This window comes from Aspergillus saccharolyticus, assembly GCF_003184585.1.
Source record: "Aspergillus saccharolyticus JOP 1030-1 unplaced genomic scaffold BP01scaffold_6, whole genome shotgun sequence".
NCBI classification, from domain to species: Eukaryota; Fungi; Ascomycota; class Eurotiomycetes; order Eurotiales; family Aspergillaceae; genus Aspergillus; species Aspergillus saccharolyticus.
In genome coordinates this window covers 435,967-461,624 of record NW_020290616.1, presented here as the reverse complement: position 1 = coordinate 461,624, position 25,658 = coordinate 435,967, and the positions used below count along the sequence as shown (strand labels likewise).

Below are 25,658 nucleotides of genomic sequence, written 5' to 3'. Positions count from 1 at the left end.
AACCCAGACCATTGAATGAGCCCTAAATAAATACACCCAAACGCACCCCCCCTTCTTCCCTCTCTTTGTCATTTCTACCTTCGTTCCTTCCTTTCTTTCTTTCTTTCCCCCCACTTTCGCTACTTGACTCTTTTCCAAACTCGTCTCTCATTTTCCGATCATCATGAAGCTCTCTCTCGCTCTTCTCGCCACTGCTGCTCTGACAGCCACGGGGGCCCTGGCTCTTCCTCACGGCGATATGGGGATGGCCAGCTCGCCGATGAGTATGAGCTCAATGGAGGACAGTCCCGACAGCGCCACTCAACCTACCCCCAAGGAGTCGTCCTCCACAACTTCGCCTTCTTCCAAGCCCAGCAGCAGCAGCAGTAGCACTAGCAGCAAGTCTAGCAGCACTCCCCAACCGAGTAAGAAGGCTGCCAAGCAGGATGTACGTTTCCCAAATTCTCCCTTGCCGACTGGGAAGGAGATGCTACTGTTGCAAGTTGCTAACAAGACTTTTTTCGATTGATATAGTCAGAAAGCGATCAAGACTTTGTAAGGAGATTTCTACCCCAGCGTCTCTCTCTCTAGCTAACCTTCTCGAAACGAAAACAGCTCAGCGGCATACTAGGCTCCGTAAGTGTCTTTGTGTGATTTGCCCTCTTCTCAGCCAACCCTCAGCTGACCCGTGGTGTCTGCGATGATCTTTGTTGTAGCTTGGTCTCGGTGACCTTGGTAGTCTTGGTCTTTAAATTTCTGTCTTGGGATATCTCGCTCTCCTGCCCGACCCTTACAGTCTGTCTGTTGCGACTGGGGTTTGTCTACATCGGACCGTCCATGTCTGGGCTACCTTCGAGGGCCGTGGTGCTAACGGCCATTCGCCCGCCTGTCTAGCTGCGTTAGATTAGAACTAGTCTCTTTCGCATTGATGGTGGTGGGCGGCCGAGGCTTATCGATCTGGCCAAGATGAATGGAAAAGCAATGGACAAGAGGAGAAGGGAGAGCAAGTGTGCGGAGGAGAGAGAGGGGGACAGCATTTGACTTTGTGGGGGTTTTCTTCAGTATCTATCGCTCAGACTATTATTATTATGATTAGTATTATTAGATCCGAATTTATGAATCTGTCAAGTGTGACTGCGTTGTTGGTTTACAAAAGGTTGGCAGGTTGCGTAACCGATACGAAAGTGAGAGCTGGTTTCCAAGCGCAATTACTTTTTATATGCATGCCACTTTCACCCGGGTGGAAATCATACAACACGTCTATATGCCACAGTAATGTTCAACTGCATAAGGAGCTCCCCGTCGTCTCACCCGCGAATTTCCCACAAACGAATCCGGCCCTGCTCATTACCTACGGCCAACTGCTCCGAGTTGGGCGAGATGGCCACGGCTGAGATCCGGCCAAGAGGGGTGTTGGAGGTCGGCCAGTTGCGGTAGACCGTACAGCTGGGGAGGTGGACTAAGAGATTTGTGAGTGAGCGAATCATCCTCTGCTTCAAACGTGGATAAGAAATGGGGAGGCAACATACCGATTCTCAGCGCATCGCGCTTCCAGCGACTCGCCATCACGAAGAACTGTCCATCCGGTGCGAAGACCAGGTGGCTAATCGGCGTGGTGAGCTGGTCCAGTACACGCACGGGGTCGGGGTTCCGAGGGATGAAGGTCTGAGTGGTCTCGTCCCCGCCGTTCGACGCAGCTTTGGCATATGCGGCCGCCCATTCCCGGCGGTCATATACGTTAACAATCCCACTCGAGCTGCCGATGGCGACCCAGCGATCGCCGCCAAGTTGAGTGCGTCCGGACCGTCCGCCCAGGCTGAGGACCGTCGTGCCCACCGCACCGGCGTCCATCCAGCGGGCCACCACTCGGTTCACGCGTCTGTTCCATTCCGAGACTTCACCACTCTTGCTCACCACCGTCAAACCCTCCCCGTCACCCCACCAAGCAAAATCCGACACACCGCCCCGGCCGTCCACGCGGACCTGCGCAATCCACTGCGCCGTGTTGGAGTCGAGGATGTTGATGAGACCACCACCTTTGCGGGACGAGCCCACCAATCCCACAAACCGTCCGCACGGAGACAGCTTAAAGCGCTCCATCGTCTTCTGCTCTTCTTTACGGTCTGAGGTGCCATTGACCTTGTCCACCTTGCCAGTTTCCAGATCCCAGATATGGAAGTATCGTCGACGTCCCGACGCAAAGATGCGGTTTCCGCTGGGCATGTGAAATGCAGAAGTGTGGATCGGCGTGTGGCGGATGTGGAAGGAGGTGAGAAGGGGGTTCGGAACCGGGGCGGAGGGCGAGATGTGATGCAGGAAGAGAGTGGCTGCCTGTCCGGAGGAGAGAAGCAGTGGATAATGCGGGTGGAAAGAAAGTGAATCGATGGACGACTATGAATCTCTCTTTAGTTTCCTGTGAGACATACAACGACAGGGATCACACTTACCGGCTGGTCCTTGCCGACGTCCTTGAGTCTTGCAATGTCAATTACCTCCTGACGCATCTTTCTCTTACCACTGGGGCCTGTATTGTCCTCCAGTTTGACGAGGTCTGTGGCACCTTGAAGCAGTTTCGCGAGAGGCTGCGTGGACGAGAGCTCCTCGTCATCCGTATCCATGTCGTCGGCACCCGAGTCGTTCTTCTCGTGGTTTTTCTCGGGATTCGCCCAGTCGGGCAACGGGTTAAGCTGGATGAATTGCCTGCGCAGTCGGCGGATGTATTCCTTGCCGCTGATCACGTCTTCTGACTCCGCAACGCGCAGCTTGCGCAACCGCTGGTGACTTGCCAGCGAGATCGTAATGCGCTCGTCGTCGCTATCATGCCACAATGCGGGCAGGCCATTGGTCTCTTCATCGCTACCCTCTTCGTCAGACGGGACTGAAGGTGCCTCGCCAATATAATCGGAAACCGGTCCTGGTCCGGAATCAAGGAAGAAAAGCTGTACCGAGTCAGGTCTGTTAGCACATTCTTGTTGCGGGAGCCAAAAGAACATCGCATACATCGGAGTCAGCCATTTTGCTTAGATCTTGCTCTTCATCATCTTCCGCTGGTTCATCACCATCTGCCATTTCTTCATCGCTTTGATCAGCCAGAACCAAACCGCGCTCATTCTGGGTCTTCAGCGCGCCAAGGAAACCATCGTCGTCGCCGAAGAGCATCTGTTCCAGCTTCAGTTCCGCCTCGTCCTTCTCGGGCACATCCTCATCGCTGCTCCCTTCACTGCTGGTTAAATCGTCGTCATCATTCTGGGCGCGAATAGGTTTACCCGCCTCGTAGACCAAGTGCGAAGAGGCGTCTTCGGACTTTTGGCGGGACTTTTCCTTAACGCTAGTTTTGGGCATTGTGGGCTGGTCCACCTTCTCCGGGTGAGGACGCCGGACGAGGTATGAGAAGTCGAATATATACTGCAAAATAGATTCACGGGCAGGCGAGAGGAGAGAAGAGGGTGCAAAAAGTTAGAGGCAAATGTCTGAGGTAGATTTGCAGATGCGATCCCCGTTGCCGAACAATTTTCTTTCGCTTGGCCGGCAGATGCGGGCGGTGAGATTTGCGGTGGACTATTTTGTGACCTTGAAATCAGGCACCAAAAAGTCGGCAAGGGACTCCATAAGTCGACAACAATACGCCAGACTAAAATGGAAAAGAATTGGTATGATTGTGACCTGAAATTTATCATGGCTAATGGTTCATATACGCGTTCATTCATGCAGCCGAGTCAAGTATGTGCTGTGTATATAATCAAGCGCCATGCGTTTACGAACCTCAAATCACTAACATGTTCGAAGAAATAACAAACGCCCCCCCCCCCGTAAGATAGCATGTGTGTGTGTGTAAATCGTCAAGCGTATCCATTTATTGATCTCTCACTTTGACCGACGAAGATGATAGCCCCAGGCCATCACGGTCGCTGATAGACTTGGCTGAAACCGTCGTTGATGATGCTGAGCTGCATTCGCCATGAGCCGCAGGATGATATTCCACTGAGCCAAATCGCACTAGATCTTCCTTACCTGGAATGGGGCTCTCCAGATCGGGTCCTCTCCTATCTTTACCCACTGGGTCATCATCGTCTGAGGCGAAGGAAACATCATCATCCAGACCCGCTAGCAGTCCATGGCGGTGCTCGTCATCGTGCTCCCCTGCTCCAGCATTGCCGCTCGCTTCCTCGGGAAAATTCTCTGACAGAGATAGTGGCTTTTTGATAAAGGTATCGATGATATAATACTGGATGGCGTTCATTATTACCGGGAAGAGAAGCATGACGAAGACAATCTGGATAGCGGTGTTACCCTCTGTCCACCGCAGGGCCCAGTCGCCCACCTTGACTATGAAAGGCAGCAACTGTATGACGAAGAAGACACAAATCTTCATTCCTAGAAGCCCAAGGAAGTATATCATCGACTGTTTGAACCACCAAGAAGCACGAGGCGGGCGACCGTAGTTTCCAGACTCAATAGACTCCGGCGGATTTGCTAGGGGAGTGAACATGGCGAGGCGGTTCAAGATGTGTAAGATGAAGATGAGGATGGGAATACCCAGAGTAGTCTGCAGGGGCCGAAATCAGTTGCCAGTCCCTATTTAACGCCATCCAGGATTAAGATCGACCACTCACATCTATCCCCAAGTTCAGTAAATAGAATGAACATGGGTTAGGCTTGTATTTGCTTTGAATCTCAAATTGACCGGCTGAGAACATTGACATGAGGAGGTTGGCCAGATGCAACATGGCCGAGCCAAAGACTTGTTTTGACACATCAAATGCCCACACCTTCACTGGTCGCTGAGGTCTCTCCCGCCAGCGCTTGTAGACGAGCGATAAGAGCGCCAGAGCCCCGAGTGCAGCCTGCACCAGCAGCGAAAAGGGACCAAGTAGTCTGCATTCTCCATTGTCGTCATTGTTCCCACCATTGTCCGAGGCAGCCGGGTAAGAGACGGATTTTTGTGTGGTAGCAGTCGGGGAAGGCGTTGGAGAAGCGCTCAAGGCTGGATAAATTCCGACGGATGATGCTCCAACCCTATTAGTGAGGGCTGCAATTACAGTGGCTGCGACAAGGACGACAGACAGTGAAGTATGGGCCATGACGCCCATGACGCTCATCTCAAGGTTCTATCCGTCGAAATAGCAAGGAGCAGTGAGAGAAAGAGAGTAAGCGAAATGCTCAGAAAAAGTGAGATCTTTTAGAGGGGGGGGGGCGAGTTTCAAGGTAGTGGCAATCACTGTAGAGGACTGAGCAGTTTCACTAGTGATGCAAGACGATGGCGGCGGGTTGCCTATCTTGCGAAGGATGGTCGCGTCGCGGGCATAAGGAAAAAGCACCCACACCCTCTGCAGTTCGAAGTACTTTTGTAGAATAATGACAGATACTGGAATAGGTTGGCTTGTAAGAATGAGTAGCCAAGGGTATATATGTGTGGAGAATAAAATAGGCAAGCTAGCGAACTAGTGCAGATGGTTCCACATAAGTGAGACCAAGCTCTTGATCAATATTCAGATTTCTGATCCTTTTTCCCCCCTTCTATCAATGCGGGGGAGTTGAGAACGACTAAAAGCCACTGTCAAACGCCCGGGTGTTGGAAAGTGACTCCGCTTCCAGAGCGGTGGTGTGCGTGTGACGTGATGGACTCACTCCCTCTCACCCTTGCTTCCCCGTCTGGGACTAGTTTCCTCCACTGGGCCCCGGAAGATCACCTGATTTGCATTGCACGGAACAATACAAATAACTAAATCATTGCTACTACTGTAGTCATGTACTCCGTAGATACATACTATCTACATATTAGAGTGAACGGTAAACAGTACAACCTCTAGCATGTAAAGAGAAGACTTGTACGCTTTAAAGGTAGCCTGCACTGCATCAACTATGACTAGTCGGCGTATATGCATTGGTTACTTCAAATCTGTGTATAAATAGCAATCAACCAAAATTTCGGCCGTGGCAGTCATTGCAGCTCATTGTCATTGCTGGTTTTACTGGAGAACTGCAAAGTAGGGCAGCATAGAAGAATCGTACTATTCGAGAACTTAAGAGATTATAGATGAAGAAGTGCGAATATGTTCATGTAGATGTGCATGTTCCAGTATGTGGGAATAAGAGAATGGAGTTAAGAGTTCATCACTGCCTCGTCTGTCGGTGGCTAGGGTCTTTCATACCAAGCGACGGTTCATCCAGTCATTTAAGCCCTGCTCGCACTCACAGAAGGCCGATGACACCAATAAAAGCGGCAGCAAAGGCGCCACCCAGGGTCATGGTGCTCTGACCAGCCGCGCCATTGGGGGTGCTGGAGGCACTAGATCCAGAGGAGGTCTTGGAGGAAGATGCCGCATGAGTCGCAGCGCTTCCAGTAGCACTGGTAGTAGAGCCACTCTTGTTGTCACTGCTAGATGAGCCAGACGAGGTTCCGGTAGCCTTCGCACTAGCAGATAACTTGTCCGCGCCCGCAGTGACTGTCACAGGCGAGTACTTCATCAAGCTAGCCTCCAATGAGGCTTCCGCAGAGGTTGCGTAAGAGGTGGTTATGCCACTATAGGCGACGGTGTAATCCATAGAGATGGAGCAGGAGGCACCTTGAGTTACCGATGTTATATCGCAGTCTTCAATGAGGGTAACTGTATATGCTGCATCGTCGGTGGTGGAAGTGATGACAGCACTTACGGTGAAAGTCGAAGGACCCTCGGTGATGGTAACTGGGCTGTGCAGGGCACAAGTCGATGCAGCGGCTGAAGGACCGCAAACGATAGCAAGAGTGGTGGTATCCCCATTGACAGCGATGACGCTTGCTTCCACATCATCGTAGGGGATGGTCTCCTCACCAGGCTGGAAGAGGTTGATGGTAGTAGTGGTGGCGGCATTAGTGATGGTTGCGAGGCCAAGGGTGGCGGCAGTGGTCAAGAGAGTCGTGGTGCGCATTCTGGCGGTTGATAAATAGATAATGAATGGATGGACCTAAGGTAGCGTCCTCTTTCCTGTACAATAGAAAATGTTCTTCGAAAGTATAACAGCAGAGAATGAAAGGATGAAAAGAGCGGACAACGGTTCACCACCACTACACGTACAAGAAATCCAGAACAAAAGGGAAAGGGGAATCGTGTCTGGAGATAGGAATTTCCCATTTCTTATACCAGATAATAAGGACAATAGAGTCTGTCTGGTATGGTTCAGTCTAGTCTCAACTAAGGTAGAGGAGAATCCTGGAGGGTTTTGGCCGCCCAATTGATTGATGGAAACGTCAGGTACCAAAGGCTGCAGCGGGATCATAGGCAAACATGCAAGTCTGCGGCTTAACCCATTTCGCGCGGACCCTTTCCTCCGTATTGAGCCAGGGACAACCCTGTGCAAGCTCCACATTATAGACTCTCTCTAGCCAAGTGTACTCCGTAATTGGAGTGGCATTGCCTGCAGTTCATTCGTCCGTTTCATGGAGGGTTTGCAATCGTGCCATGAAACAATCAGTGGATATGTCGAAGCGTGCATGTCTATGTACTGATTCGACGATACCTGACAGCCAGCCTGAGCTCATACCCCACATCTTTTCGCAGATATTGTAATCTATATCTACCTACTTCGTACCTATCCCGGAGTAGGTAGTGTTCTTTCCTCCCCCCTTTTCTCACGGGTGAGGGCTCGTATTGGGTCCCCACGGGAAATAGTCTGGAAGTCACGTGCAGGGTGGCTTGATTTCTTTGCAGGGGGAAGGAGTTGAGTAGTAGGTATACCACAGTACACATCGAATATGTATCTAATTTCTTTTTCGACTACTGAGTAGTACTAGTTTAGCGGGGGATGGGGCTATTGGACGCAGTCCAGAGCGGGCGGCTCGCCAGGTTTAGCATCGCCACCACTGCTCTACTGTGTAGCCCATGTTTGAGAAACATAGCCAATGGGGGCCATGCTGCAGGGCTCCTCAATTTCTCGCAACCTTTGTGATGATCTGGGGGAATTGTTGCTTGGAAAGCACCTCGGGAACTCGAGTTCCTCCTTTTAGTACACACTACGGACTAACTAGGTACACAGAACTCAGTTCGGGATACTTTACCAGCGCCGGAGACAGCTTATATCAGATCAGCTAAGCAGTACTGTTGACTATGTTATTGACTGCTGTGTATGACTGTATGTACTCCGTATTATGTACAATACGGAGTATGGAGTACAGAACAGTAACTACTAGGTAGTTAGTGCCTTAAATGACTTATGTTCAATTACTAATGGCATAAATGATTAATAACTGTTAGCGTTATCGCTCAGACCGCCTGACACTTTGAGCCAATTAGCCTGCGAACCTACCATCGGGCGCATCTCACCGCCCGGAAAAGAAAGGCGACGGGAAGGGAAAAGAAAAAAAAAAGCGCCCGCAGTTTCTCCTCCGACTCTCTTTTCCTCGCCATTATTCAATCCCTCTATCATTTCCTTAATTGGGACGAGCAATTGAAAGATCCGTCACCATGGCTGACCAGGAAATTCCCCATGCTACCTTCGATACCATACTCACCTTGGACTTTGGTTCTCAATATGTCAGTATCTTCTCCGCCTCCCCCCTCCTTCAGTGTCGGGATGTACCCCGCCTATTGCAACCTGAGTCACTGACACTCTCCTCATCATCTAGACTCATCTCCTGACCCGGAGACTGAGAGAGATCAATGTTTACAGTGAAATGCTCCCTTGCACTCAGAAGCTAGCCGATCTTCCTTTCAAGCCCAAGGGTATCATTCTCTCCGGTGGTCCCTACAGTGTCTATGAGGAGGGCGGTAAGTGATCCAAGAAAGCTCCATTCTACCCTGCCCGGTTGACTCATTCGGATCCCTTCCCCGCCTACAGCTCCCCACGTCGATCCCGCCTTTTTCGATCTTGGAGTTCCAATTCTCGGTATCTGCTACGGTCTGCAAGAGATTGCTTACCGCTTGGACAAGAGCAACGTTATCGCCGGCACCGAGCGCGAGTATGGCCACGCCGACTTGAACGCTAAGCGCCTCGACTCCCAGGGTCACGTTGACAAGCTCTTTGCCGGTATTGAGGATGACATGCTGGTCTGGATGAGCCACGGCGACAAGCTGGCTAAGCTGCCCGAGGGTTTCCACACGATTGCCACCTCCGCCAATTCCCCGTACGCTGGTATTGCCCACGAATCCAAGCCCATCTATGGTGTTCAGTTCCACCCCGAGGTCACCCACACCCCGAAAGGTACGCTTGTCTATGAATTGTGCGAGATGCTGTTGTCAGGTATTGACTGGTCTAGGCACGACCCTCCTTAAGAATTTCGCCGTCGACATTTGCGGTGCTCAACAGAACTGGACCATGTCCCGCTTCGTCGACCAGGAAATCTCCCGCATTCGCAACTTGGTTGGTGAGACTGACCATGTATTGGGTGCCGTCAGCGGTGGTGTTGATTCCACAGTGTAAGTGCCCGGCTTCATTCCCTTACTGGCCCCCCCCTCTCCCAGTGCTAATACCTGCTGTTAGGGCTGCCAAGCTCATGAAAGAAGCTATTGGTGATCGTTTCCATGCCGTTCTTGTTAACAACGGATGCATGCGCCTGAACGAATGCGAGATTGTGTCCGAGACCCTCAACAAGCACTTGGGCATCAATTTGACGGTGGTTGACGCTTCCCAGCGTTTCTTGGACGGACTCAAGGGAGTCACCGATCCTGAGAAGAAGCGCAAGTTCATTGGTGGCACCTTCATCGACGTCTTCGAGGAAGAGGCCAAGAAGATCGAGGCCGAAGCCGAGCATGCTGGTGCTAAGATCAAGTGGTTCTTGCAGGGTACCCTTTACCCCGACGTCATTGAGAGTATTTCTTTCAAGGGTCCTTCTGCCACCATCAAGACCCACCACAACGTCGGCGGCTTGCCCCGTAAGTCACAGATTCCTTCCTCACGGGAAGATTGCAGGGCTAACCAGATACAGAGCGCATGATTGATGGTCAGGGTATGAAGCTCATTGAGCCTCTCCGTGAGCTGTTCAAAGATGAGGTTCGGGCCCTGGGCCGCCAGCTGGGTATTGCTCACGAGCTGGTTATGCGCCACCCCTTCCCGGGACCCGGTATTGCCATCCGTGTTTTGGGTGAGGTTACCCCCGAGCGTGTTGAGATTGCTCGTCGTGCAGACCACATTTTCATTTCCATGATTCGTGAGGCTGGTCTGTATGACAAGATTGCCCAAGCGTATGCCGCTTTGGATCCCAGTAAGGCTGTCGGTGTCATGGTAAGAACTGGATCCCCCTTCTCCATAACCAGAGTTCAAAATCTCTTTTACTAATCCTCGAACAGGGCGATAAGCGTGTCTATGCTGAGATTATTATCTTGCGTGCCGTCGAGACTACCGATTGTAAGTTGCTTCCTTGGGCTGAGATTTTTAACCTTGACTAATAATGGTCTGTCTACCAGTCATGACCGCACGCGCCTTCCCCTTCGACAACGAGTTCTTGGCTCGTTGCTCCACCCGCATCATCAACGAGGTCCACGGTGGTGAGTTCGCTTTTGAGTGCATCTTAAGGTGACTATAAATAACATACTGATGCCCGTCCAGTCTCTCGTGTTTTATACGACATTTCCAGCAAGCCCCCTGCCACCATTGAGATGGAGTAAATAGCGAGTGTATTACGAGATTTCCCACATACTACCCTTTATATTAGAGGTACGGAGTTAATGGTATAAAAGCGTTCAATTTCATATCAGTCTTTTCTCTTCGCATGTCATAGTACTGTAAACGTACTTGTCGCCGGACATGGTGGTGCAACCCGGCTGGCTGTATGTACTGGACTGTAGGTACAGTACTAGAGTAGGTGGGCTGGCCAGTTGGTGATGATGTCTTGCTTCACCGCCCGCCGGTTTCCCCCGCATTGCTCTAGCTGCTTATCGCTTCTCGCTCTTCTTTATCTTTTTGTTTCTTTCCTCGAAACTGTGCAGCTCAAATTCCCCTCCTTTTCTCCCCTCTCTCTTGCTCCCTCCAGTAGATCGACCATGCGACCGGATGGCCCTCGTGATCCTGTGACCGGGCCTGATGGAGGCCCGGTGCCTCCCTATCCCATCCGCCTGGCCGGTCCGGTGATCAAGGGCTTTGGGCGGGGCAGCAAAGAGGTGAGTGCCCGCCGCATTCTCAGCTAATTATGTTCTCAGTTACGTGCTGTGTGGTACTGACCATGCGTTTTTTGTGTTGCAGTTGGGTATTCCCACTGCCAATATCCCGGCCGAGGGCCTCGCTGCATATCCGGCCCTGCAGGTGGGCGTTTACTACGGGGTAGTGGCGTTGGATCCGGCCCGATCTGCCTTAGAGGATGACTCGTCGCCGATCCGACCAGCTGTGTTGAGCATCGGGTACAATCCTTTCTATAAAAACCAGACGCGGTCGATCGTAAGGCATTTCCTCGTTTCGGACTCGATTGTCCGATGACTAAGATTCGGCCGTTGCTAGGAAATCCATATCATGCCATCTCTGTCGGCGCCGTCACCCACCGCTGACGGGGGTCCTACGAAGTTTCACAAGCTCCCGGATTTCTATGGCACAGACCTACACCTCCTGATTTTGGGGTACATCCGACCCGAGTACGATTATGTGTCACTTGAGGCCTTAGTGGAGGACATTCGCCTGGACTGTGAGGTGGCGCGTCGGAGTCTGCAGCGGCCGGCATATGCGTGTTATCTAGCTGGGAACGATTGCGCAGAGGACGTAAGGGAGGCGCGCCAGTGGTTGACGCGGTTCGAATCACAATAAGGGAGATGCGTCATAGCTCCTGATCTAGGATGGAAGGCTGAGGGTATGCTTGTACATACGTGTGCTGATTTCACTTCCAAGGGTGTGCATTTAGATTTAGAAAGGGATGGATCCCCGGAACGGGACGGCTCTGAACAATCTCAACGCCAACGACTGACTATGAGCGATATATACAGATACACGCTAACACTTCACACCATAAACAATAACAATTTCCATTGCAACCTGCTCGTCATTCTGAACTATCTTTTTCTGTGATTTCTCCAAGAGGCCAAGGGAACTGCGGCTGGTTCCACGTCGACTCAAGAAACTCCGCAATACTCGTCGACGTCAGCCCAGCACGCCGCATGCCTGCCTAATGGAGGGAGTCGGATTGTCTTTTCCTTATATCTGAGAGCCACTTTCCATGAGTCTCGCTCTTGCTGTCACGTCTTGACTGTAACTGATTCAAACTTATTATTGTCTCTAAGCTTCATTCTGGTTCGACAATCCCATATCTATATTGTTGTTCTACTCCATGGAACGCCTTCGCCAACATCTCCGACGACGCCGCAGTAGTTCGTCCGGTACAACTCCTCTTCAGTCACCTCCTAGTTTTGATCGTCGTCGCAAAGAAGTAGACCACGGTGTTCCCCGACGGTTGTATCTGACATCCGATACCCCCGAGTTCGATGCCGGCCTTTTAGCCCGGTTCCGTGCAGAGGGGTTTGACGTTGAATACTTACCATTTCCTGGACGATATCATACGGACCGCGAGCGAGACCGCAAGGAACTCGAATATCTCCTGCAGGAACGAGAAGATGACCTTGAGCCCGGAGAACGTTATGCTGTTGTTGGTTAGAGACCCTCCCTTTGCACTTTGCAGCTGCATGGTTCAGATCTCTTGCCCGGAATGACAGTAAACATCATGAACTAAAGTAGCTCGTCACCAGCTTACAGCAAGCCTGCCTCACTGCTTCTCGAGTCCCATCACCAACCAGCAACATCTACTAATCCCTTTCCCCGACTTTGCGCCCTGGTAGCCTACTACCCCCAAGAGTCCGACATCGACCAGGACCACCTTTCTATAAACACATACGGCAGTCCCGTGAGCAAAGTCCTTACGGGCAATACGAATGCCCATACTACAACCTCGTCATCCACCGCTCCAACGTCGTATCCCCCTTCTGTGACTCTTCTTCCCATTCAAATTCATCTCGCCGGAGATCGCTGCTCAGCCGACACCAAATCCTCCACCTCTACTCATACCCGCAAGCGCCACCGCTGCCACTCTTTCTTCTACCCGGAGTCTAGCGCCGGGTTCGCGGAGCCCAGCTCGCCCACATACGACGGAATCGCTGCGCGACTAGCCTGGTCACGGGCTCTTGAGGTTCTGAAACGCGGCTTTGGCTGGCCCGGAAACGGTGCAGGATGGAAGGTTCCGGATGTGGAAACTGTCTGGGAAGAATACTGGCGATGTCTGGCGGAGTCGGAGGCTTGGCTCCTGGCAGGCGAGCAAGAGGGTTCGGTCACGGCAACGGACGAGCGCGAGCGCTTGGCAGCTGAGATCGTTGGATTGATGGTAGGAAGCAGCAGTGGCGTGCATTTGAACGCATTGGGCTCCTGCGATGCTTCGGGGGATGAACATTCGGCTAAGGGCACTCCATCGGTGAATTGTGTGCCCACCCTCATGGGAGGTGAGTAGGCAAGCCAAAGCTGCATTGTCCTCCTTCCTTTTACCAGTGTCTGAGCTGTTCACCTGTCCTTGTACCATCTCCACCTATCTATTGCCTTTCTTCCTTATTCTCCACCCTTTTTCGAAAAAGAGGTACGAACTAAGGCAGTATCTAACCTATATACAATTTATGTATACTCGCCAGGAACCACCTCAAAGTCTCTCATTGAGTTCTTTACCACGCAGTTCCTTCCGACAGGACCCCCTGATCAACGGGTTCGTCTTCTATCGCGCACAACAGGTGCAGACCGCATCATCGATGAGCTTCACCTGTCGTTCACCCACACCGAAGAGATTCCATGGCTATTACCCTCTGTCCCGCCCACGGATCGGCCCGTGCGCATCGCTCTCGTAATGGCGGCGAGTTTTTGTGCTGGAAAGCTGGCTCGTCTCAATGTCTACTGGGATCAAGCAAGCGTTCTGATGCAGATCGGCTTGTTGGACCCGGCACTTGTGCCGTCGGGATTTAGCGCCACTGGGCCCAATCGCGCAGGATCAGAACTCGTCGACCGCATTCCTGTAGTTGGGGCGGAAGGAGTGGAGAGGATTCTCGCTTGAGTTAGGTCTAGGGATGGTGGCCTCTGTCCTTGTAGACTCTATAATGACATAGCGTGGACTTGATCATTTCTCACATTTCTCGGCTAAAGCTACCTATGGCAGCAAATAGTGAGATTGATGGGTTCGAATTGTTCCAATAGCTAGGTCATTTATGCGTGGGATAGATCAATCGTTGGATACGATTCAAATACAAATTGTGAGATCAAAAAAACGGAAGCGTGCCAAGGTTGCGACTAACGCCTCCAGGGGACTGAAGCGTCAAGAGACTGGCTTCCTGTGCTGAAGGCAACACGTCTTCTACCACGTGCCCGCGAGCCAAGCCCGTCATCACCGCTCCGAGCAAAGTATCACCAGCTCCGTTAACGCTGACAACGTCCTCGTCCGCAAGTACCGCTGCCGGGGGGAATAATCGCATATACACACCTCCAATCACTGCATGATCGATCGGCGCTCGAGACAGGATATATGGAGCAGTATCCGGCTTGGTGAGTCGCGCGTCTCCTGGGCGCAGTAGCTGCGTCAGGAGGACTCCTTGCCTGCCCAACTTTGTGATGATACACGGAATGAAGGGAAGAAGCTGTATGCTTTGTTGCGGAATGCCTTGGTCCACGAGCTCGGCTGAGGTCATGGTGGCCAGTCGGTCTCGCGACCCAGATGCCGACATCCCCATAGCGTCAATAACATGCCACCAGTCCTCGGACTCAAAGAAGCCACCATCCCGCGCGGCGGCGTACATCTCTGTGAGCTCCATCTGATTGGGTGTCGCAAGACTAACACTATGATTAGGAACACATTGGGACGGCGTAATGGCAGAGCGCTGACCGAACAACCGGCGGCTTTTACCGGTCGAGACGGGTTCGAAGGCCACTCGAGCCCCATGCTTCTTCGCGATTGTCATCCACTCTGAAAGCACTTCCGAGCTCCAATTAGCGTCTACAACCAGCCACTGTGGTTGAGCTTGCGCAATCAACGGCTCCCAAGATCCGTCAAAGTCTAGGCTTTTCGCGGGCATCTCCATGATGGCCATGTCAGCCATGGCCACAACGAGGTCCTTCTTTGTATCATTCACAGCCACATACCGCGCAGTACGTGCCCCTGACGACGCGGGAAGGACATGGATGCCGGCTGTGGACAAGTTCTCATCACGAATGGAAGACAGCGCGGTACGACCACTCAGATCATCCCCGACAACACTGCAGAAGAGAACAGAGCTTTTGAGATATTTTGCCGCGATTGCCACGTTGTAACCAACACCACCAAGGCTTTGTTTCATGACAGCGCGATTCGACGTCTCCAAGATAGGGGAGATGCTTGTTGCTTCCGTGGGACAGAAATCACAAGACAGATCGATCGCTAATGAGCCAGCCACAACGATTTCCGCCTTGGTGACACGATTTGTTAAGGCTTCAGTGCTCGGATTGAGGTCCAGCTCTGCTTCTGCAGTTGCTCGGTCAGCCCTAGTGGTCTCTGAGATAGCTGGCATGTGTCTGCGCCGACCATCTTGACATTAGGGTGTCTCATTCTGATACATAAACATGAATGCTTACCGTTCGTTCAACGACCCGCCGGAACGCTCGAGTTTGGAGAGTTCCACGGCTACCTTGGCTGCGCGCTCCACATTAGCCTCGACAAGGGCTCGATTGGCTACCACACTCTTTCCATTACTGAGGTCCTTTATCTTTTGCAGTACAAAAGGCGTGTTGTCACTACCTCGATGCCCCTCATACTCAGCAAGACGAATAGCCTCATCAATGATGTCATCCATTTCACACCTTGCAATTGAATGTTTGAAGGGTATAGGATTGGCAAGAAGGATGCCGGACGAGACAGGAATACGTGTCTGTGCGTCTGTTATACTATCAGTAACTTCAGTTCGCACAGAATCCCAGAAATTCACGATGCTTGGAGATAGAGAGAAACCGCTTGAGGTTTAGAGTAGGCCTCTCCTTTCTTGTGGTATTATACTTACAGATAATCGCCGCCGCTTCGGCCTCATTCTGAATAGTCTTTGGGCTTCTGATCCCACTGTCGCGAGTGTAGAAGGCTGGGAAATCCACAAGCCCTTGACGTTCATCGGCAAATGTCGCCACACAGGCCCCCTCTGTCTCGAGATATTCCAGAGTACGCGGAATGTCCAGGAAGCTCTTACACCCGGAACTGATGACTGCCACCGGCGTCCGTCCCAATTCGGTGAGATCAGCTATGCCGAGATTAGCGGAAAATACCATCACAAGAAGTATTTGAACCTACCGGAGATGTCCATCGAGTCCTCCCCACCGCGATGTACTCCGCCTATGGTATATCAACAAGACTGAATGACGCTATAACTTGGAAGTACGGACCTAAGCCTCCCGTGCCAAAGACCTTGATTCCGGCCAGATGAGCGAGTACCATCGTGCCGGACACAGTGGTTCCTCCGTGTAGCTTTTTGCCAGCCAGTCCCTGGGAATAATTAGTCATTCTCTTCGAGCAAGCTGCAGTGGGTTGCCCTACTAGACCACAGATGTATCCTAAATCTCTCCGGGACACTTTTAAAGCGTTCTTTTTCTCCGCAGTGGATGCTAATTCGACGAGCTCTTCTGCGCCGAGGCCAACCCGCGCTTCCCCGTGAAGTATGCCGATGGTAGCAGGAATACCGCCATTGGCACGTACTACGGATTCCAGCAGATTTGCCAGGGCGACACTTTCCGGATAGGGGAATCCTGCCATGGTCAGCCATGCCTCGGTCAATCTAGTGCGTGCCTCTGACGGAGGCTGTACCGTGCGTGTATATGGTGGATTCAAGGGCCACAACAGGTTTTCCAGTGGCTACAGCATCACGAACTTCCTCTGATACTTTAAACAGACTGCTGTTGGCGAGACCATGATATCGTCGAGACGCGCCCAAGATTCTCACTGTCCGCCCGCCTGTGCGAGCGGCAAGTCGAAAGGCGAGCATTTGACAGACAGCCGTTGCACAAGACTTGAAGAGTCCTATATCGAGTGAGAGATATCAGAGACAATTACAGAAATCCGACTTTGGTTTCCAAACCAGATGGAACATCTCAGAGCCGGGATGACGGGACAGGGAAAGAGACAAGGACATAGACGACTGATGCGGGAGATAAAATGATAAGAAAGGCGGAGAAGGAACTTAGCTGGAGGTCCGGACGGAACTCGTAATCACCCCAAATCGGGACACCTCAGCATCTCCGCGTCTCTTTCCCGCTCGCCTATTCCTCTTGTCTTGCTTCCCATCCTTCCAACCTCATTTTGTGATCCTTTTTTTTTTTGTGGCGAGAAAGTCTGTGCTGTAGGCGCGGTCTGCTGTACGATCGCCCATTCTCACAATGAGGCCGTTTACCGTACTCACAACGCTATGCGGGCTGTTTCTATCATCCAGCACCTTGGTATGCGCCGATTCCACCTTGTCAAGCTCACCAGTCGCTCTACCCCGCGACTTTAAGCCCCCTCAGGCTTTCAAGAATACAAATCTTGTTCGAAACACCAATCTGGAGAAGAGTTATCTTCGCGAGACAATTAATGTCGTAGTGGAGAATGTGGATAAAGAAGCTCAAAGTGACTATTACTTGGCCTTGCCATCCGACCTCTACGCTAAGGTTGGGGTCCTCGAAGTCCGCGATAAATCAGCACCGGAGAAGGGAAGGCTCGATGTGCAAGCCACCGAAATTGATTCAAGCCGGTGAGTGGGTGATTCTAGCTGCCAATGGCTCGGGGGCCGTAGGCAATGCTGTCGACGAAGCCACGGTTGCTTGATCCGCAAGCCTTGCTCAATGCTTCCTTGGGCGACATAACACTAACGTATGGTCTCTCTTGAACTTGCAGGGATCTTCAATACTTTATCGTCCACTTTTCCGAACCCCTGAAGCCCTCGTCTCAAATTACTCTAGGAATCTCGTACTCCGTGCTCAATTCTTTCAGCCCGCGCCCGGCCGCTGTTAAGCAAATGGACCGACAATACCTCACCTATTCGTTCTCTGCCTACGCCCCTTCGGCATACACGACAGTGACACAGAAAACTAAACTTAAATTTCCCAGCACCAATGTTCCGGATTATACGACTACGGACTTGAAGTCGGGTGCGGACCCGGAACGTCTGGGTACCAGCTACACTTACGGACCCTACGAAACAACCAAGGTGGCTCCCGGAAGCAACTATCCGATCACCGTTCGTTATGAATTCACCAAGCCAGTCATCACAGCCTCACTCCTAGAGCGCGACCTGGAGGTGTCTCATTGGGGCGGAAACCTGGCCACGGAGGAGCGCTACTGGTTGCGCAATAATGGCTCTGAACTCTTGGACCATTTTTCGCGTGTGGAATGGACTCTGAGCAGCTACCAGCAGCTTCCATCCTCGTCAATCCGCGAGTTGAAGTATGCCCTGAAACCTGGCTCTGTTGACCCTTATTTTATCGATGATATCGGCAATGTTTCTACAAGCCGCTACCGTCCTGGAAAGGTTCCAAGCCGAGACGCTTCATTGGAGCTTCGTCCGCGGTTCCCAATTTTCGGCGGCTGGAATTACAGTTTCCGTATCGGCTGGAACAACGATCTTTCCGCCTTCCTGCGTCGGGCTGTCGACAGCTCTGACTCTTACGTGCTCAAGGTTCCCTTCATTGAAGGACCCAAGGTCACCGAGGGCATACAGTACGAGAAAGTCGTTGTTCGGGTGATCCTGCCCGAAGGCGCCCGGAACGTTCGCTGGGAGACGCTTGAGAAGGTCTCCAGCAACGGACTTCCCAGTGCCAGCCAGATCCAGGCCGACGTGTCCGACCACAAAACCTTCATGGACACTCTTGGGCGGACGGCATTGACTCTTACCGTTGATGGACTGACTGACGAAGCTCGCGACTCCCAACTTGTGGTAAGTTTACTGCATCGAATCGATCATGCATGCTTGGCTCCCACCGAACTGACTACTGCACTAGGTGACCTACGAATATTCTCTGTGGGATGGATTGCGCAAGCCGGTCACGATCACGGCAGGCCTTCTTGCGGTATTTGTAGCCGCGTGGGTTGTAGGCAACCTTGACGTGAGCATTAAGAAGCGGTAGCTGCGGTGGATGTATGATATGATCTAGTTCTTTGTGCGAGACCAGAATTGAAAATAGATGTTTGCTGGTGGCTTCCCGGAATGTTGTCCATGATGGCCGATTATCAGTTTGAATTGATCTGAAGGTCACATATGCATAGAGCGGCGTTCTTGTATAGGGAGACGAGTTCTCATTACATATCTTGAGGTTTGGTTGCGCTGGCCCGACGGCATTATTTAAAAAAGAGGCTAGGTGCTATAAGTTGAGCCCACTTGCGTACAGCTAAGGCGACCTCTTCGGGAGATTGCGAAAGACGGATCCCATACAAGATGCACTCATTGATAGGGCACAAGTGACTATCAGGCACGGATGCAGAGGGTTGGGTTGAACGCGCACCCAATAGTGCGCTTTCGTCAGGATCACGCCTTGAGAATCAACAAGTGTTTGCTGCATTGAGTAGGTCTGCTGGCCATCATGAGATATTTACTTAATGGTTGTAATATATTTCCGTTTCTTTGCGTGATTCGCGCGTGATTCGCGTGACTCGGACCACCCAGCCGAATCCGCTCGTCAGTCATGCATTTTCCCTGTAACCCCGAACCTCTCAGAGCGTCGCTCCAGTCTTGCGGGCTCGCTCATCCATGCTGGTTTTCCACTGGCGATCAACGGTTGGGCTGATCGCAAGAGTGTCGACTCTGGGTCCCTGAGAAGTGCCCCACGTGCTGGTGCGCAGCTGACTGATCCGAGCAATCGAGTGACGGCTATGCAAGGCAGGCCAAATGAGCTACCTAGTACCTAGTCAGCAGTGTCGTCGCCGGACCAGTAGTTGACAGTGACTTGCGTTAGCCAAGTATCGTATCGTGGTTTCTATTCCACAATTCAGTAGTTCAGTCATTTTGGAACGGTGTAAGGTGTCTGCAGAAGGCAAGACTATCATCAATCACTCCACCTGAGAGGAAATCAATCCGCCGAGATGGACTGGGACCGACAGGGCGGGGGAAAGTTGGGGAAGTTGAGTTTTGATGGGGTAATTGCCGGGGCTATGAGTTAAGGAAACTCGAATTTGAGCCATTTTTCACTCCGTAAATCAGCCAGATTCCTTATTGGGACAGATTCTTCATTGCTTTCCCCGCAAAATAGTTGGAGTGCTCTTTTCCTTTTCTCTCCTCTCTCTCACTCCTCAAATTCCATGGAGTTCTGGATCGGGAGTCGATCCAGGAACGATCGACTTTAATAGTTTCGTTACCTAAGCCTAGTTCCTTCTCCGCATGACTTCATTCTTCTCATTCCAGTGACCTTGACTAGTAAGTATCAGAGACTGAGAACTGAAGTTGTCCCCTTTCACAGCACAGCTCAATTGGTGTAGTCACGTACGCAGCACTCACTAATCTCAACAAGAATCATCATACAGCTTCAGACAACTCTATATCCAGAATTCTAATCATCCTAACCACCGAGACGAGAATCCAAGAAGGGCAATGCGGCATTTTCGATGATTCATATTACGCAGCGGAAACCGGGCGGTCACAAACCATGACACATCAAGTGGGGGTGGTCATTCGAACCGGTCCGGTCAGCTGACATAGCCAGCCAACTCCAGCCTGGAATGTTGCCGGTCAGTGACTTCTCTTTTGCTTCTCATGTACGGAGTACGGGAGTACTGTGTATATTTATTATCTACTGTGTATACCGGTAAGTGGAGCAGGAGGAGGGGGGGAACGGTCCCTGAATATACGGCTTTATGCCCTTCCTCCCTCTTTGCTCAAATTTCCCCCTCCTACCACAGTTCGTAGTAAACACTACATATATACACCATTCACTCTTGGCTATCTGACTACCTAATACATAGTACAAACATAGAAGTTCTGTATCTCTCCTAGAGAATTTAGTAACTTACTTTAGTTACTTATCTCCAGCTGCTGAGACGGACAATTAGAAAATTTCCAAAATTAGGCCCCCTGCTCTCCACCTCGGGGTTCCAGGCCAATGAAAAATGATAGCTGCGGCATTTTCTTTCCTTAACCTCCAGCTCTTTGCCTCATTTGCGCCATCCGTAGCAGTGAGTCTGGCCCACTTCTTTGGCGTTGTTATCATTTCAGATGAATCTTTGTCGTTTGATCGTTGTCATTACGGTCTATTCCCCAGGCCAGAAAGAAAAGAAAAGGAAAGAGAAGAAGAAGAAGAAGAAGAAGAAGAAGAAGAAGAAGAAGAAGAAAGATTAGAGATTCCTCGAAATGGTGAGGGATTTCCTTTCCTCCTCGCCCGCAACAATTCTGGAAAGAAAGGAACAGCCACACAGCATATGGTACTCAGGCAAGTTGCACAGTAGAAAGCAGAGCGAAATTCAGATACGAGACTGTCTCAATACTCATTAAGTACGGAGTACTTTAGTTACCACAAGCTTGCCCCGGACCGGGAAGCTGCTTGGCCCCCCCCCCCCCCCCCCCCCCCCCCTTCCCGTCCGTTCCTGGCCGATCGCATAGCACCGGCGACTGTTACTTGCCTACCATGTCGTAACATCATTCAGCATCATCATCATCATAATTATAATAAAAATAATACTATTCTGTAGACTCCCCGTATCCGTCCTTACCACCCAGATGAATATATTACATGGTACTGGTAAACCTTCTAGAATAGTTGACTGAAATTATTCTCTCCTAAGAAGGAAAAAGAAAAAACATTCAATGGTATAAAGAGTCACCTTCCCCAGCACTCAGTCAGTCACCTAGTGAATGAAGTTGTTCATCCTACTCGTAACATATTCTCTTTGATCTCTTCCTCTCCCCAACCCTCCTATCTTCCGGGTCCTCTTTATCAACTAGAGGAACACATATCACTCACTACTTTCGTGAACCTCTTCCTCCCTCTATCTCGCGCTCGTATTCGCATCTTTTCCTCTTATCTCTTGGTTCAATTGCAGTTGACGTGTCGACTGCATTGCATGGCTGAGCTTGACAACTGTAAAGCTGCCCCCTTCTGCCTAACAAGCCTACCCACTAAGCAATCTAGAGAATCCATTCTCATTGCACTTTTCTCGAACGAGATTTGAAGCCGGGTACATTCCTCACCATTTTCTTGCATATATCCCTGCTTGCTTTCACTCTTCCCTTTCCACATACAATTGACTTGTTCCCATTGGTTTTCATTGCTTGCACATCCCACGCGCTTTATCTGGCTGATTGCAGTACTCATACTATTGCAGACTTTCCGAGTCCCTCATCGTCCGCTGAATTTACAATCTGTAACACAAGCCTCGAGATCTCGACTCATCATGGTATCCCCTGCACCTTCTTCCTCGCCCATTCCCGATGGTCAACTTAACGGCGTCAACACCCTGCCTGTACGGGCCGGTCCCAAGCTCTATGGCAGCAACGACGGCGCCTATTCGGGAGCTGGTACCCCCATCGGGTTCCAACGTCACCCTCACAATAAGATTCTCGAAAGTGTAGCTGGCTCCAGCATCCGTCAACCATCCCCACAACCTACCCACCTGGGTATTCCCGGAGGTGGCTCACACCGGATTTTGTCTGAGGAAGATCCGGGCTATGTTGCTGCCAAATTCGAGGGCAAGGAGAAGCAGATGGAACAGGGTGAGTTACTACTTGCATTAAGGGCTCGTGTTCAAGGCAGAATCTGACCTTCCTGCGTATTTAGTTATGGACCAGCTGGAAAAGAAGGGGTTCATTCCATTAGAGTTCGTTGTGGGGGAGACGGAGTGGTTCTATAACCAACTCGGGATTGATGACACTTACTTCCAAACAGAGTCGGTTGAGGCCATTGTGACCCAAATCCTGTCCTTGTACGCTGCCAAGGTTGCCGCGTACGCACGAGACGATAAGAAGCTCGAAATCCGACTGGACAAGGAGGCCGAGGATCACGCGGTTTATATTGACACCAGCAAGCCCGGTATCTCTTCTGTCGAGGGCCCGCGCTACGAATCGCGAATCGATAAGAAGTATATTAATGGCTCGACTCCGGAGAATAGTTATCGAGTAGAGACTTTCCGCTCGCCCACCTCGATTCCCGGTGATGATGGTCAGCAGCTTCGTTGTTATTTCGTTTACAAGTGTCAATTCGCCAACCCCAACCCGGACGCCAACGAGACCAACATCGATATCATCGGTGAGAAGAGATTCTTGCAGAAGGCAACCCCGAACACCAAAGCTATCTACCAAGAGATCATCAGCAATGCGGTCAGCCGCTCTGGTCCGGTTATTGAGATGTTCGAGATCGAGAAGAGTCGCGAGAAAAGACTGGTTATTGCCTATCGGCAAGGCTCGGCCATGGGTCTTTTCAGTGCTCTCTCTGACTTATACCACTACTACCGCCTGACCAGTTCCCGAAAGTACTTGGAGCATTTTTCCAACGGGATCACGGTGATATCACTTTATCTCCGTCCGTTGCCCAATCAAGAAATTGCCGCCAAATTCCCCCCAATCGAGGCGGCGATTCACCAAATCATCAAGGAGGTCTCCCTCTTGTATTGCATTCCTCAGAACCGCTTTCAACATCATTTTGCAGTTGGTCGTCTCAGCTTGCAGGAGACGATTTATGCCCACTGCGCGTGGGTCTTCGTCCAGCAGTTCCTGAACCGCCTAGGCTCGGAATACACGTCATTAACTGACCTTTTGGACTCCAACAACAGCGTTCACGCGGAGTTGTTGGCTAAAATCAAAAAGCGTCTGCGTACTGAGACCTTTACCTCAGATTACATCTCTGAGATCGTCAACAAGTATCCAGAGTTGATTCACAAACTGTACCTCGACTTTGCCAACACTCACTACGTGCAGACCCGTGGCCCAGCCGAAGATGATTTCCTCCCCACGCTGAGTTACCTGCGGCTGCAGGTAGACGAGGTCCTTGACGGTCCTAAGCTGAAGCAGCTTATCTCGAGCACAGCTGCCAACGAGCATGATGAAATGGTTATGAGCGCTTTCAGAGTGTTCAACGCGTCTATTCTCAAGACAAACTTTTTCACACCCACCAAGGTGGCCCTCAGCTTCCGATTAAATCCTCATTTCCTTCCCGAGCACGAGTATCCTCAGCCTCTCTATGGTATGTTCTTGGTCATTAGCTCCGAATTCCGCGGGTTCCACCTGCGGTTCCGTGATATTGCCCGCGGAGGTATCCGCATCGTCAAGAGTCGGAACAAGGAAGCCTACAGCATCAACGCCCGGTCTCTTTTCGATGAGAACTATAACTTGGCGAATACTCAGCAACGCAAGAATAAGGATATACCCGAGGGTGGTGCCAAGGGTGTGATCCTGCTCGATGTGAACCACCAGGACAAGGCTCGTGTCGCCTTTGAGAAGTATATCGATAGTATCCTCGATCTTTTACTACCACCGGTCAGCCCCGGTATCAAGGACCCTATTGTTGATTTGTACGGCAAAGACGAGATTTTGTTCATGGGTCCAGATGAGAATACGGCAGAGCTGGTCGATTGGGCCACAGAACATGCCCGGAATCGTGGCGCGCCCTGGTGGAAGTCTTTCTTCACAGGGAAGAGTCCCAGACTCGGCGGTATCCCTCACGACACCTATGGAATGACGACCTTATCTGTGCGTCAGTATGTCCTTGGAATCTACCGCAAGTTGAAAATAGATCCCAGTACCATTCGCAAGCTGCAGACTGGTGGCCCCGATGGCGATTTGGGCTCCAACGAGATTCTTCTCGCGAATGAGAAGTACACCGCCATTGTGGACGGCTCTGGCGTTATTGTTGACCCCCAAGGTCTTAACCATGAGGAACTTGTCCGATTGGCTAAAAACAGGGTCACAATTTCGGAGTTTGACCTGTCGAAGCTTTCTCCCCAAGGTTACCGGGTTTTGGTGGACGAAAGTAACGTGAGACTGCCCAGCGGTGAGCTTGTTCACAATGGAATGATCTTCCGCAACTTGTTCCATCTGCGCAATGACCAGCAGTATGACACCTTTGTGCCTTGCGGTGGTCGACCCGAGTCAATTGACCTGTCTACTGTGGGAAAGTTGATAAATGATGGCAAAACCACTATTCCGTACATCGTCGAAGGTGCCAATCTATTCATCACGCAGGACAGCAAGCTCCGCTTGGAACGTGCCGGCTGCATCCTGTTCAAGGACGCGTCCGCCAACAAGGGCGGCGTGACCTCGTCTTCGTTGGAGGTTCTGGCCTCGTTATCCTTCGATGATGCGGAATTTGTGGAGAATATGTGCATTCGTGAGGACGGCACTGTTCCCGCCTTTTACAGTGAATATGTCAAGCAGGTGCAAGAGGTGATCAAGCAGAATGCCACTCTGGAGTTTGAGGCTATCTGGCGCGAGCATGAGCAGACTGGGGTGCTCCGCAGCGTGCTTAGCGACCAGCTCAGCATCGCGATTACCAAGCTGGATGAAGAGCTTCAGAACACCGAGCTGTGGGACAACATCGAGCTCCGCCGCTCGGTACTCCATGATGCTCTCCCGAAGTTGCTTTTGAATAAGATCGGCCTGGACACCATCCTTCAGCGGGTGCCGGAGAACTACCTACGGGCTATTTTCGGCAGCTATCTTGCCAGTCGGTTTGTCTACGAATATGGTAGCAGCCCGAGTCAATTCTCCTTCTTTGACTTGTAAGTTCCTTGCCGTTACGGCTATTTCAGCTTCGCTAATTTCACCTCCAGCATGACGAAGCGGCTGGCGCAAATT

At 51.3% G+C, this 25,658-nt stretch overlaps 9 protein-coding genes across 9 annotated transcripts; 5 read left to right on the top strand and 4 right to left on the bottom strand.

The window, feature by feature from the left end:
* The first annotated feature begins 10 nt into the window (after window positions 1-10).
* Window positions 11-1,166, top strand: BP01DRAFT_354263 (uncharacterized protein). Its single transcript, XM_025574384.1, has 4 exons — window positions 11-427; window positions 514-534; window positions 595-615; window positions 696-1,166. The coding sequence occupies exons 1-4, from the start codon at window positions 164-166 to the stop codon at window positions 729-731; spliced, it is 342 nt and encodes a 113-aa protein (XP_025433726.1). The 5' UTR covers window positions 11-163; the 3' UTR covers window positions 732-1,166.
* Window positions 1,167-3,448, bottom strand: BP01DRAFT_414068 (WD40 repeat domain-containing protein). The gene is made up of 4 exons (XM_025579035.1): window positions 2,980-3,448; window positions 2,427-2,918; window positions 1,509-2,370; window positions 1,167-1,438 (listed from the first exon to the last, which is right to left on the bottom strand). The coding sequence occupies exons 1-4, from the start codon at window positions 3,319-3,321 to the stop codon at window positions 1,287-1,289; spliced, it is 1,848 nt and encodes a 615-aa protein (XP_025433725.1). The 5' UTR covers window positions 3,322-3,448; the 3' UTR covers window positions 1,167-1,286.
* A 465-nt stretch (window positions 3,449-3,913) lies between these two features.
* Window positions 3,914-5,060, bottom strand: BP01DRAFT_283274 (STIMATE family protein; the record flags this gene model as incomplete). The annotated part of the gene is made up of 2 exons (XM_025571445.1): window positions 3,914-4,525; window positions 4,593-5,060. Coding segments are annotated over 2 exons (1,080 nt in total), but the record flags the coding sequence as incomplete, so codon positions are not given.
* A 663-nt stretch (window positions 5,061-5,723) lies between these two features.
* Window positions 5,724-7,038, bottom strand: BP01DRAFT_354260 (putative GPI anchored cell wall protein). Its single transcript, XM_025574383.1, has one exon. The coding sequence runs from the start codon at window positions 6,886-6,888 to the stop codon at window positions 6,172-6,174; it is 717 nt and encodes a 238-aa protein (XP_025433723.1). The 5' UTR covers window positions 6,889-7,038; the 3' UTR covers window positions 5,724-6,171.
* Window positions 7,039-8,347: 1,309 nt separating this feature from the next.
* Window positions 8,348-10,771, top strand: gua1 (GMP synthase (glutamine-hydrolyzing)). Its single transcript, XM_025573187.1, has 9 exons — window positions 8,348-8,489; window positions 8,582-8,723; window positions 8,794-9,156; window positions 9,212-9,371; window positions 9,436-9,827; window positions 9,881-10,176; window positions 10,242-10,299; window positions 10,359-10,439; window positions 10,501-10,771. Exons 1-9 carry the CDS (start codon window positions 8,421-8,423, stop codon window positions 10,557-10,559), a joined length of 1,620 nt encoding a protein of 539 aa, XP_025433722.1. The 5' UTR covers window positions 8,348-8,420; the 3' UTR covers window positions 10,560-10,771.
* A 163-nt stretch (window positions 10,772-10,934) lies between these two features.
* On the top strand, window positions 10,935-13,957 carry BP01DRAFT_371940 (dienelactone hydrolase; the record flags this gene model as incomplete). The annotated part of the gene is made up of 6 exons (XM_025576702.1): window positions 10,935-11,051; window positions 11,134-11,325; window positions 11,386-11,669; window positions 12,241-12,521; window positions 12,618-13,361; window positions 13,545-13,957. 6 exons carry the CDS (start codon window positions 10,935-10,937, stop codon window positions 13,955-13,957), a joined length of 2,031 nt encoding a protein of 676 aa, XP_025433721.1.
* A 71-nt stretch (window positions 13,958-14,028) lies between these two features.
* BP01DRAFT_313801 (pseudouridine-5'-phosphate glycosidase/carbohydrate kinase family protein) lies at window positions 14,029-17,043 on the bottom strand. The gene is made up of 7 exons (XM_025572518.1): window positions 16,718-17,043; window positions 16,451-16,659; window positions 16,300-16,399; window positions 16,208-16,249; window positions 15,927-16,157; window positions 15,505-15,805; window positions 14,029-15,444 (listed from the first exon to the last, which is right to left on the bottom strand). The coding sequence occupies exons 1-7, from the start codon at window positions 16,893-16,895 to the stop codon at window positions 14,160-14,162; spliced, it is 2,346 nt and encodes a 781-aa protein (XP_025433720.1). The 5' UTR covers window positions 16,896-17,043; the 3' UTR covers window positions 14,029-14,159.
* On the top strand, window positions 16,794-19,103 carry BP01DRAFT_354256 (dolichyl-diphosphooligosaccharide--protein glycotransferase subunit OST1). The gene is made up of 3 exons (XM_025574382.1): window positions 16,794-17,639; window positions 17,783-18,821; window positions 18,886-19,103. The coding sequence occupies exons 1-3, from the start codon at window positions 17,287-17,289 to the stop codon at window positions 19,009-19,011; spliced, it is 1,518 nt and encodes a 505-aa protein (XP_025433719.1). The 5' UTR covers window positions 16,794-17,286; the 3' UTR covers window positions 19,012-19,103.
* A 3,161-nt stretch (window positions 19,104-22,264) lies between these two features.
* BP01DRAFT_290710 (glutamate dehydrogenase (NAD(+))) lies at window positions 22,265-25,586 on the top strand (the record flags this gene model as incomplete). The annotated part of the gene is made up of 2 exons (XM_025571620.1): window positions 22,265-22,583; window positions 22,648-25,586. The coding sequence occupies 2 exons, from the start codon at window positions 22,265-22,267 to the stop codon at window positions 25,584-25,586; spliced, it is 3,258 nt and encodes a 1,085-aa protein (XP_025433718.1).
* Between the last annotated feature and the right edge of the window lie 72 nt (window positions 25,587-25,658).

Coding starts and splice junctions, on each gene's coding strand:
- BP01DRAFT_354263 (XM_025574384.1), top strand. CDS start 164: ATGAAGCTCTCTCTCGCTCTTCTCGCCACTGCTGCTCTGACAGCCACG. Junction 535..594: donor CAGAAAGCGATCAAGACTTT/GTAAGGAGATTT, acceptor AAACGAAAACAG/CTCAGCGGCATACTAGGCTC. Junction 616..695: donor TCAGCGGCATACTAGGCTCC/GTAAGTGTCTTT, acceptor TCTTTGTTGTAG/CTTGGTCTCGGTGACCTTGG.
- BP01DRAFT_414068 (XM_025579035.1), bottom strand. CDS start 3,321: ATGCCCAAAACTAGCGTTAAGGAAAAGTCCCGCCAAAAGTCCGAAGAC. Junction 2,919..2,979: donor GCAAAATGGCTGACTCCGAT/GTATGCGATGTT, acceptor GACTCGGTACAG/CTTTTCTTCCTTGATTCCGG. Junction 2,371..2,426: donor ACGTCGGCAAGGACCAGCCG/GTAAGTGTGATC, acceptor AGAGATTCATAG/TCGTCCATCGATTCACTTTC.
- BP01DRAFT_354260 (XM_025574383.1), bottom strand. CDS start 6,888: ATGCGCACCACGACTCTCTTGACCACTGCCGCCACCCTTGGCCTCGCA.
- gua1 (XM_025573187.1), top strand. CDS start 8,421: ATGGCTGACCAGGAAATTCCCCATGCTACCTTCGATACCATACTCACC. Junction 9,372..9,435: donor GGTGGTGTTGATTCCACAGT/GTAAGTGCCCGG, acceptor ACCTGCTGTTAG/GGCTGCCAAGCTCATGAAAG. Junction 10,440..10,500: donor CATCAACGAGGTCCACGGTG/GTGAGTTCGCTT, acceptor ATGCCCGTCCAG/TCTCTCGTGTTTTATACGAC.
- BP01DRAFT_313801 (XM_025572518.1), bottom strand. CDS start 16,895: ATGCTCGCCTTTCGACTTGCCGCTCGCACAGGCGGGCGGACAGTGAGA. Junction 16,400..16,450: donor TAGGATACATCTGTGGTCTA/GTAGGGCAACCC, acceptor AATTATTCCCAG/GGACTGGCTGGCAAAAAGCT. Junction 16,250..16,299: donor CTTTGGCACGGGAGGCTTAG/GTCCGTACTTCC, acceptor GATATACCATAG/GCGGAGTACATCGCGGTGGG.
- BP01DRAFT_354256 (XM_025574382.1), top strand. CDS start 17,287: ATGAGGCCGTTTACCGTACTCACAACGCTATGCGGGCTGTTTCTATCA. Junction 17,640..17,782: donor ACCGAAATTGATTCAAGCCG/GTGAGTGGGTGA, acceptor TTGAACTTGCAG/GGATCTTCAATACTTTATCG. Junction 18,822..18,885: donor CTCGCGACTCCCAACTTGTG/GTAAGTTTACTG, acceptor CTACTGCACTAG/GTGACCTACGAATATTCTCT.